The sequence below is a fragment of the Eimeria necatrix genome, genomic scaffold (assembly GCF_000499385.1).
Source record: "Eimeria necatrix Houghton genomic scaffold, Enh_scaff974, whole genome shotgun sequence".
Classification (NCBI taxonomy): Eukaryota; Apicomplexa; class Conoidasida; order Eucoccidiorida; family Eimeriidae; genus Eimeria; species Eimeria necatrix.
The window spans coordinates 2,501-13,696 of record NW_013654765.1 but is presented as its reverse complement, the minus strand read 5'-3'; the positions used below and the strand labels follow the sequence as shown (position 1 = coordinate 13,696).

Genomic DNA, 11,196 nt, shown 5'->3' with positions numbered 1-11,196 from the left:
GTTGCTTTGAGTTTTGTAGAAGATCACTCCCGCCAGAGGATTCGCCATGGAGCTCGGAGCCGCTTGGGTTAGCTAGCTAGCTAGCTAGCTAGCTGTTGGCTAGCTAGCTAGCTGGGGTTTATGTGGGTAGCTAGCTAGCTAGCGGTGTGGGTTGCTTTGAGTTTTGATCTTCTAGTGAGGGCGGTCTCCTAAGCGGTACCTCGAGCCTCGACGAACCCAATCGATCGATCGATCGATCGATCGATCGACAACCGATCGATCGATCGACCCCAAATAAACCCATCGATCGATCGATCGATCGATCGCCACACCCAACGAAACTCAAAACATCTTCTAGTGAGGGCGGTCTCCTAAGCGGTACCTCGAGCCTCGACGAACCCAATCGATCGATCGATCGATCGAAGCTAGCTGTTGGCTAGCTAGCTAGCTGGGGTTTGTTTGGGTAGCTAGCTAGCTAGCTAGCTAGCGGTGTGGGTTGCTTTGAGTTTTATAGAGAATAAGTCCCGCCAGAGGATTCGCCATGGAGCTCGGAGCTGCTTGGGTTAGCTAGCTAGCTAGCTAGCTAGCTAGCTGTTGGCTAGCTAGCTAGCTGGGGTTTATAACCCATCGATCGATCGATCGATCGATCGCCACACCCAACGAAACTCAAAACATCTTCTAGTGAGGGCGGTCTCCTAAGCGGTACCTCGAGCCTCGTGCTTGGGTTAGCTAGCTAGCTAGCTAGCTAGCTAGCTGTTAGCTAGCTGGGGTTTATTTGGGTAGCTAGCTAGCTAGCTAGCTAGCGGTGTGGGTTGCTTTGAGTTTTGTAGAAGATCACTCCCGCCAGAGGATTCGCCATGGAGCTTGGAGCCGCTTGGGTTAGCTAGCTAGCTAGCTAGCTAGCTAGCTGTTGGCTAGCTAGCTAGCTGGGGGCTAGCTAGCTAGCTGGGTGGTATATGGGTAGCTAGCTAGCTAGCTAGCTAGCGATATAGGCAAATCACTCCCGCTGGAGGATTCAGCTTGGAGCTGTTAGCTAGCTAGCTGGGTGGTATATGGGTAGCTAGCTAGCTGGGTGCTAGGTAGGTAGCTAGCTAGCTAGGTTGGCGTCCGAGCTGCTGCTGCTGCTGCTTCACCTGCTGCTGCTGCTGCACCTGCTGCTGCTGCTGCTGCTGCTGCTGCTGCAGACTGTGCTGGTGTTCAGCGCGTTGGGAATTCCGCTGTCGACGACTCACTGCGCCGTGGGCAGCACTGTGGGCGTGGGCCTGCTGGAGGTGCCGCAAGGCAGCAGCAGCAGCAGCAGCAGCAGCAGCAGCAGCAGCAGCAGCAGCAGCAGCAGCAGCAGCAGCAAGAGGCGGCTGCGCTGCATCAACTTGGCTGCTGTAAACTGGAAGCTGTTTGGAAGCATGGTCTTGTCTTGGCTAGCCACCATTGTGTTCTCTTGTAATTGCAAATCAACCCTAACTTTATCAATTTCAATCCATTTTAATTCATTTTAATTCATTTTAATTCATTTTAATTCATTTTAATTCATTTTAATCCATTTAAATAATTTAAATTAATCTGGGTGGATTTAAATCGCTTAAAATGGATTAAAATGGATTTAAATTCGTTAAAATGAGTTGAAATGAACTTCAAAAGATTCAGCAGCAGACTAGCAGCAATTAAAGCCTCTGCAGTTTCCCTAAGTCAAATGCATCCAAAATGAATTAAATTAATCTTTATATGGACCTACATAATCTTAAATTGATTTAAATTAATTCAAATTTATTTAAATTAATTTAAATTGATTTAAATTGCTTTAAAATGGATTTAAATTGATTTAAATTGCTTTAAAATGGATTTAAATGGTTTTAAAATGGTCTTGAAATGGAATTAAATGGCTGGTGAAACGGAAAGAGCTTTAGGAGTTTAATGTTTGTTTTGCATTTGACCTCGGAGTGTTTTCTTTTTGTGTTTGTGGAAATTAAATAAATTAAATAAATTTGAATTTAATTGTTGAAATGAATGCGGAAGTTGTTTGCTGTTTGGGGTGTACGTACAGCTGTTGTGACGGCGGCGCTCTTCTCCTTTGCCGCGTATTCCCCGCGGATTGCAGTTTGAGTGGAAAACTGAAGTGGAAAAAGGCATTTAAATGCAAAAAGGAGTTGAAATTCGAAAAGAAAATAAAAAATGAAATTCATTTTGGGAAAAGTCGGCGAAAAACGACGCGAAATGACCCCAGCCGCCGTTTCAGGTGTATGTACAGACACCCCGACGCAGTGTTCAGCTTTCGGGATTTGCTTTTCTTGTTTTGCATTTAACATTTAAATAAATTAAATTCATTTATTCTTTTCCGTTCTAGTCTTTGCTAACTTTTCGTGGGTCTTCTGCATGCACTTGCATGCATGCAACAAGTGGAAAGTCATTTAAAATTCACTTCTCTAATTGCATTCGGTGTCTGTACACTTCGAGACTTGCTGCATGCAATCCGAATCTCCATTTAAATTCCCATTTGTGTAATTTTGCAAAAGTGAAATTCCACTTTTGGACTTTCGCGGAAAGTGCATTTTGCGGGGCAGCTGAGGTGTACGTACACCTCTCAGGTGTACGTACAGCTGCGGTGTACGTACACCGCGAGCAAATGCCCGCTTTCGCGAAGCCCCAAAAGTGTCCAAAAGTGCTTATTAAATTGAAATTGGAAGAAGAAAAGTTGAAATAAGTGGAAATATATTTTTATTTTGGAAGTTGGAAGTATCTTCTTCGCATTTATAAGTGTGAGTGTCGAGCGTGCATTTGCGGTGTACGTACACCTCTTCGAGCTTGTGTTCCCGCCGAAGGGGAAAGACAATAAGTGAAATGTTCTTTCAACATTAATTATTTCTTTCGACATTAATTATTTTAGATATTCAACATTTAAATGAAAATTCTTTTCTGAACTGCAGCGAAAACCCCGGGCTCGTCTCGCTCTCGGGGCTTCGGGTGTACGTACACCCCAAGCGCGGGGCTGCGCGAAACGCATTTCTTGAATTTGCAAATTCCATTTATTTTTCTCCGCTTTTGATGCGACAAAAAGAGACAAAAAGCCTCCAAAAATGGCGCAAAGTCCCAAAATAAATCATTTCGAAAGGCCTTTTGCAAAATCCCAAAAACAAATTCGGCCGCTCTTTTTCGTTTCCTGTTTCGGGTGTATGTACACTGAAATCCTGTGCTCGCTCGAGCGCAGAACAACTCATTGCTGTTATATTTATTATTTACTTCCTTTTTTCATTATTATTATCTTTTCTATTTATTGTTTGTTATTTATTACTGTATTTAGTGGTAGTTTTTGTTTATTTCCTACTCTCTATTAATAGTTACTAGTCATTTATTAGTATATTCAGTATTATTTACTTGCCATTATTTACTAATATTTGTCACTATTATTATTTATTAGAATTATTATTTATTACTATTGTTGTTTACTACAATTAATTATTATTTATCATTTACAATTATTTACCATAATTGTTACTTAATAGTACTATTTATTTAAATTCGTCTATTATTATTATAGAGTGCTTGTTTATTACTAATTATTATTAGTTAGTTATTACTATTTGTTATTTATTTATTACCATTAATTAGCATTTACTAGCATTTATCATTTATTTTTTGAATTATAAATGCAGAAAATGGAAAGAATAAAATGGAAATAAAAGGAATAATGAAAAATGAATTCGAAAAGACCAAAAGGGAGAAAAGACTTGCAAAAGAGTGTCTAGAAAAGTCCAAAAAAGAAAAAAAAAGAAAAATTGGATTAAATGGTATTTATTTGTTTGGCTGCAAAGGCTTGAGGGTAAAACCCCCGAAAAAGGGGCCCCCCTGCTCCCGGGGGCCCCCCGAGGCCCCCTGCGAAACAGAAAGTGCAAAAAAAGTACCCTTTTTGGTTTTGACTTCTTCAGCAAAAGAAAAAAGGGACAAGTAATTCGGACAAAACACCTTTGCTGCTGCTGCAGCACGGGGCCCCAGCAGCAGGGGGGCCCCCCCTGCTGCAGCATCTGACAAAAGGGTACTGCCCGGCAAAGCCACCCAGGGGGCCCCCGGCAGCAGCATTCTTTGCTGTTTTCTTTTCAGCGAAATAAACCCCACAAAGCACTCCCGGGGGCCCCCCCGGGGGCCCCCCTTGGGGGCCCCCAGGGCCCCCCCCAGCCTCCCCAGGGCCCCCAGGGGCCCCAGGGGGCCCCCCCCCTCGGGGGCCCCCGGGGGGCCCCCCGGCGGCGGGGGCCCCCAACCTCCGGGGGCCCCCCAGCTGCGGTGTACGTACAGCTGCGTGCGCAAAGTCGCAAGGGCGTCTGCGACAGTTGTTTGGGGATTTGTGAATTTGAGAAAAAGAGCTTTTTTTGAACAATGAATTATAAATATTCCTCTGCATTTGGAGTTGATTAAAACTTTAATTTGAGAGGACTTTAGAGAGACAGTTGAAGGAGAAAGGCGGCCCAAAGAAGCCTCAAAACAGGGCAAAGCGGCCTGAAGAAAAAGCAAACAATAAATCCATTTGCTGCTGCTTGCTGCTGCTATTTGTTTCTTTGTTTTGCCAATTTATTATTTATTTAATTACATAATTAGCTAATTAATTAATTAATTAATTAATTAATTAATTAATTAATTCAGATGGCCAATTGTCTGAATTAATTATTTATTAGTAAGCATTGGCGAGCAAACAAAAAATTAATCATTTCAATAAACAAACAAGCGAATAAATGAATAAATAAATAAATAAATATGTAATTAATTAATTAATTAATTAATTAATTAATTAATTAATTAATTAATTAATTAATTAATGACTGACTTCGGACTTGAGTATATTTTTGAGGTAAAGTGCGAAAGTGAAAACGGGTTCCTCTGAATTATCATTTTTTGGATTTTTGGACTTTTTTGGAATTTCTTTTTGAATTTCTTTTTCATTTTCTTTTTCCTTTTCTTTTTCTGCTTCTTTGAGGGCCCAATGGAGGGCCCTGAGGGGCACTTTTAAATCCTCGAGAGGCAAAACAAAAACTCTTTCTTGGCTTTTTGCAACAATTGCAAAAGAAGGAAAAATGGCGCTTTTGCGAATGCTGCAGCCCCGCAGCAGCAGCAGCGCGCGGTGTACGTACACCTCAGCCAGACGGTGCAGCGTCGGAGAGCTCCCCTTCCCCAGCCTTATTTCCCTCATCACGCTGCCCCCGCTGCTGCTGCTGCTGCTGCTGCTGCTGCTGCTGCTGCTGCTGCTGCTGCTGCTGAAGTTGTACAGCACTGGCCCGTCTTCGTACGCACCCAGCGAAGGGGATATGTGCCGCCATACAGACACAGGCTTCAGCTCCAGCATCTGAATAAATAAATGAACAAATAAACTAATTAATTAATTAATTAATTAATTAATTAATTAACTTATTAACTAATTAATTAATTTAATTAAATAAATACATAAATAATTAATTAATTAATTAATTAAAGATTTCTTTTTTGCTGCCGAAAGAACTACTTTTCATAGCGCCCTCGATCGAGGTCCTCTTCTTGTAACTTAATTAACTTCATTACCATTTAAAACCACTTAATTAATTAATTAATTAATTAATTAATTAATTAATTAATTAATTAATTATTTAATTAAATCAAATTAAATTAAATTTAATTAAGTTAAATTAAAAACTTGCTTTTATTTTTGTTTCTGGAAATTCCTCTTGAAGAATTCTGGGGACGAAATCGCCGAGATGGTTTTCGAGACTTTTCGAATAACAAGGAGAGCCCTAAATAAATAAATAAACAAATAAATAAATAAATAAATAAATAAATAAATAGATAAATAAATAAATAAATAAATAAATAAATAAATAAATAAATAAATAAATAATAAACGAATGATAAAAGAATGGAAGAAGTGAATTAATTGGGATTTGAAAAGTGAAAAAAATTCAAAAAAAGAAAAACTGCAAAAGTGGGAATAGCGGCGAAGTGAATAAAAAGAAAAAGAAATGAATTTATTTAATTTAAAAATAAAACAAAAGAATTAAATAAACAATTAAATTAAATTAAATTAAATTAAATTAAATTAAATTAAATTAAATTAATTAATTTAATTTAATTTAATTTAATTAATTTAATTTACGCGGAAGCTGGTGGGCAAGTCTTCGAAAATAATTCGAATTTCGTCAAAAAGACGGAGAGAAATTTGAATTTGTTTTTTTTTAATTTGGAAAAATTTATTTTTTTCTTTTCTTTCTCGAGCTTCAACTTTGAGAGAAAGCCCCAGCCAGGCGCTGCTGCAGCCGTTTGCTGCTGCTGCTGCTGCTGCTGCTGCTGCTGCTGCTGCGTTCAGCAAAAACTGCTGCAGCAGCTGCTGTACAGACACCTCGCTCCCCACAGGCAAAGTCACAAATGACACAGACACCCCAAAGTCGCCTTTTCTTTTTTTCCAAATTAAAAGCACCTGCAGCAAATCAAATAAATAAATAAATAAATAAATAAATAAATAAATAAATAAATAAATAAATAAATAAATAAATAAATAAATAAATAAATAAATAATTAATTAAATTAAATCAATTAGTTAAAAGAATAATTTTGTTTGTTTAATTCGTTTTGGAATTATTTCAAATCTGTTTATTTCCTTTTTTCGAACTTCTGCTTGATTGGTAATTTCAGCAAATAATAAATAAATAAATAAATAACTAATAAATAAATAAATAAACAGATAATGAATAAATAAATAAATAAATAAATAAATAAATAAATAAATAAATAAATAAATAAATAAATAATAACAAAAGACAAACCTTGACCTCGTGGTCTTCAAAGACAGTACCGGCAGTTGTGGATTTGAGTTCTTTCAAAAGAGAAAAAACTTTATTTATTTTTTTATTTTTTATTTTTTTAATTGCTGCTAAAGATTTTAAAAACTCTCTTGTGTAGTTAAACGGCTGCGGCACGTACGGCGGCAGCCGCCCCGCTGCTGCTGCTGCTGCTGCTGCTGCTGCTGCTGCTGCGGTGGGCGCAGCAGCGGGAGCAGCTGCAGCAGGAGCAGCAGCAGCAGCAAAGCCGTATTCGTAGGGGGGCGGGAAGGGGCTGCCGGGCAGCTGCTGCTGCTGCAGCTGCAGCTGCCGCAGCTGCAGCTCCTGCTGCTGCTGCCGCTGCAGCTGCAGCTCCTGCTGCTGCAGCTCCCGCAGCTGCTGCTCCTGCTGCCGCAGCTGCTGCTCCTGCTGCTGCAGCTGCTGCAGCTGCCGCAGCTGCTGCTCAGCTGCATGCGTAGGGTTGTATGGAGGCGGCGGGTAATAGTTAAGGTGGCTGTGGGGCCCCACAGCTGCTGCTGCATAGGGGTCATATGGGGTGCCTTCTGCTGCTGCGGCCCGCAGCAGCAGCAGCAGGAGCAGCAGCAGCTGCTGCTGCTGCCCCAGCAGCTGCAGCAGGAGCAGCGGGAGGCGCAGCGGCCGGCGGGACTGTCGCTCTTGCTGCTGCTGCTGCTGCTGCTGCTGCTGCAGCTGCGAGGGGCTCCGGGGGAGCCCCTCTGCTGCTGCTGCTAGCATCGGGTGGTTTGGTGAAGTCCAGAAGAAGAAAAGGACAAAAAGAAAGAAAGAAAGAAAAGAAGAAAAGAGAGAAATAAAACGAAATAAAGAAACAAATAAAGGCCTCTTCAACGAAAATAAAGATATAATTGGAGAGACAGAGAAAGAAGCAAAAAAAGAACAGGCGGAGTCCCTCTGCTGCTGCAGCAGCAGCAACAGCAGCAGCAGCAGCAAGCCAACAGAGATCTCGGCAGCAGCTGGGGACAAAGTAAAACTGGAAAGACAACAAAAAGACAAAAACTCCTTTTAATAAATCAGTAATTAGATTGTTTAAGGATTTAACTGCTGGCTTCGAGTGTATGGACACAGAAAGAAGCAGCGAGCTGGCGGGCTGGGCTGCTGCTGCTGCTGCTGGGCGAGGGGGTTCCGTTTCGAGAGTTTGGCCCTTGATTTTGGTTCTTTTGTTTGCTGAAAGGATTTTATTGCTTTAATTCAATTAATTGGTTTTGTTTTCACTGAAAAAACAGCGTTTGAGCCGCGAAAACCAACAAGACCGGGCCGATTGCTGCAGTCGGCAGCGGTCCTTGCGGCGGCTGCTTCTGCTGCGGCGATCTGCTGCAGCTGCTGCCTTTCAAGTGGAAACAAAGCAGCAAATAATAAACTTTAATTAATTCCACTTCAATTTCATTTATTAAAACCAAAATTAAATGCAGAAGCTGCAGCAGCGCGCGCGGCTCGCAGCTGCTGCTGCTGCTGCTGCTGCTGCTGCTGCTCTCCCAGGTGTACGTACACCTCAAACCCAAACGCACACCGAACCCCCTCCGGGCTCCCCCAAATATATTTATTTGAAACTTAAAGTAAAAATAAAACAGTAATTCCTATTTATTCCTTTTTGGCGAATTTAAAAGAAAATAAAATCCAAAAATGCGACCCCAAACCCTAAACCCTAAACCCTAAACCCCTTCTTGCTGCTGCGTCGCTCTTAGCCGAAGTCCCAAACCCTCTTCTTCTGTTTGGCCATTTTTATTTCCACCACTTGCACAGTAATAACCTCATTAAACCCTAAACCCTAAACCCTAAACCCTAAACCCTAAGTCTCCTTTATGGCATCGAATTCTCTTTCGCTGCTAACGCCCACTTACTCCTGCAGCAGCTAGCTGCTGCTGCTGCTGCTGCTGCTGCTGCTGCAGTTGCTGCTTCTGTTCTCTCTTTTCCGTTTGCAGCTGCTGCTTCTAAAGGAGAAAGCAGCAATTTATTTGCAGAAAGAAATAAATAAATAAATAAATAAATAAATAAATAAATAAATAAATAAATAAATAAATAAATAAATAAATAATAAATAGATAATGGATAAATGAATAAAGGGAAGTTGGTTTTAATTGTACAGAAAATATAAACAAAAGTGCAGCAGCAGCAGCAGCAGCAAAAAAGTGTGCAGGTGCAGCAAATGCAAAGTTGCAAATGTCTTTGAGAAGATTTGAATTCAAATAAACCCATTTGCGGATTACAAAAGAAGAATTGCATTTCACCCTTTAAACATTCTTTGCTGCTGCTGCTGCTGCTGCTGCTGCCGCTGCTGCTGCTGCTGCTGCTGCTGCTGCTGCTGCTGCTGCTGCTGCTGCTGCTGCTGCGTCGCCGCAGCCGCGCGTCGCCGCAGCAAGTGGTTTTTTTTGTCTGGAGCGCAAAACCTGTCGGAATTGGACGAATAAAATTAAATAAATTAAATTAATTTAATTTAATTTAATTAATTAAATTAATTAAATTAAATAATTAATTAATTCACATCTCGTCGTCCTCGGGCGGCGGCAGGTCGTCGGCCTCGCGCTGCTTGTCCGGGGGAAACGGCAGCAGCAGCAAAAAGTTGGGATTGAAGAGTCCGTTTTTCGCGGGTTTTGCTGCTGCCTTTCTCGCTAAATGAGTGTTTTCTTTGAGGGTTTCGAGAGCTGCTTCGAAGTCTCGAAGAGCAGCTTTTTGTCTGCTGTCGGAGAGGAGAGCAGCAAGGTCTGCTGCAGCGTGCTGCTGCTGCAGGTAGCGCAGCTCGGCCAGCGCGTAGCCGCAGCGGAAGACTTGCTGCTGCTGCTCGTAGACTGCAGCAAGCCGCTCGAAGAACTGCAGCAGCTCTTGCTGCTGCTTGTCTGCTGCTGCTGCTGCTCCCCACTTGTCCCGCAGGTCCCGCGCGCCCAGCCGCAGGTAGCTCACCAGCAGCCGGTTTGCTGCAGTCCACTCTGCTGCCAGCAGCGGCAGCTGCTGCTGCTGCTGCTTATAAGCTTCTCCCTTCAAACTAGGGTCTCCTAAAGCCACTTTTAACTTAAAAAAGGCCCCATATTTGTTCAGAGAGCGGCCCAGCAGCAGCGCGAACCGCCGCAGGTACTGTTCAACATCCCGCTGCTGCTCCTCCACGCTGCTGAGCTCGTTCAGCACTTCTTGCATGCCTTCCAGACTTCCTTCTGGGAAAATTTGTTTCATTTCGAGGTCTTTTGAAACGGAATACAAAGCCCGCAGTTGCAGCTGCAAGTCGCTCTCGTCCAGGGCTTGCACCTCCGCCACTTGCTGCTCCTCCGGCGAGAAACGCGGGCTTTCCGGCGCTCCTGCTGCTGCTGCTGCTGCTGCTGCAGCAGCAGAAGACGCTGCTGCTGCTGTTGCCTCCGTGGGGAACGCTGCGGACAGCGGAAGCCCCGAAGACGCCGCCGCCGCCCAGTCCTCCGCTGCTGCGCCCGCAGCAAAACTTGAATTTGCTGCGCCCAGCGCAGCCACTGCAGCAGCAGCCACCCCGACGCGCCCCAAAAGCCCCGGCATTCTCAATGCATGCAATAAGGCCGAATGGAAGCAAAGAAAGCAAAGAATGCGGCGCCGAGCGCTGCGAAACTCCCGGCGACCCGCGATCTTCGATGCCACCCGCGGCGAATTCAACTCCCCGTTCCCGAGGAAACCCCCGCTAATCCTGCGCCCCAAACGCAAAAATAAACTAATAATCTCCTGAACTTCGCCAGTTGCGCTTTGTTTTCCCGTGAAGACAGCTTTTAATGCGAGGATCGCACTGCAGCAGCAGCGCCCGCTGCTGCGCCCAGCCAGCTGTAGCCGCTACGCTGCTGTTCGCCCAGCCACGCTCCCCCGATTCCCCCCTTAATTCGCGCCAATTTGCTTCCAAATTACTTCTAATGAAAGCTTTTCGACTTCTCTTTCTCCTTTTGCTCTCCAAATTCCACTTTAAACGGCTTTTGGGGAGCTTTCCGCCGCCCGCAGCTGGAGCGACCCGCCACTCAACGAACACTGCTCGCTCGCGGCTGCTGCTGCGTTCCGCGCTGCTTTCCTCTTTTTCCCTTCGAGTTTTAATTCGAAACGCAATTTTAATTCTATTTTAAAAACAGTTTTCCTCCACAGACGCAAAATAACCCGAGATCGGCCCCGCCGTCCGTAATTTCCCCAGCGCGCTGCTGCTAAGATGCATGCAAGGGAATCCCCAGCCAGGCAAAGCAGCAGCGCTCTCTGGGAGCCAGCAGGGCCCAGCTAGCTGCAGCTAGCCGTAGCTAGCCACGGCTAGCTGCAGCTAGCTGCAGCTAGCTGCGGAGCTGCTGCAGCAAGTAGCAGCACGCACCCCACAGCCTCAGGGCCTCAAACGCAGCTGCAGCAGCAGCTGCTGCTGAATGGCTGCAGCAGCTCAAATTCATTAATTTAAAAATCTCCATTTCTTTCAACACAAAATGTTTGTCTTCATTAC

The 11,196-nt window shown here is 43.7% G+C and overlaps 2 protein-coding genes across 2 annotated transcripts; both read right to left on the bottom strand.

The window, feature by feature from the left end:
• Window positions 1–4,777: 4,777 nt before the first annotated feature.
• On the bottom strand, window positions 4,778–7,499 carry ENH_00084870 (hypothetical protein, conserved; the record flags this gene model as incomplete). Its single annotated transcript, XM_013583552.1, has 2 exons — window positions 4,778–5,305; window positions 6,753–7,499. The coding sequence occupies 2 exons, from the start codon at window positions 7,497–7,499 to the stop codon at window positions 4,778–4,780; spliced, it is 1,275 nt and encodes a 424-aa protein (XP_013439006.1).
• Window positions 7,500–9,257: 1,758 nt separating this feature from the next.
• On the bottom strand, window positions 9,258–10,274 carry ENH_00084860 (hypothetical protein, conserved; the record flags this gene model as incomplete). The annotated part of the gene is made up of 1 exon (XM_013583551.1): window positions 9,258–10,274. One exon carries the CDS (start codon window positions 10,272–10,274, stop codon window positions 9,258–9,260), a length of 1,017 nt encoding a protein of 338 aa, XP_013439005.1.
• Between the last annotated feature and the right edge of the window lie 922 nt (window positions 10,275–11,196).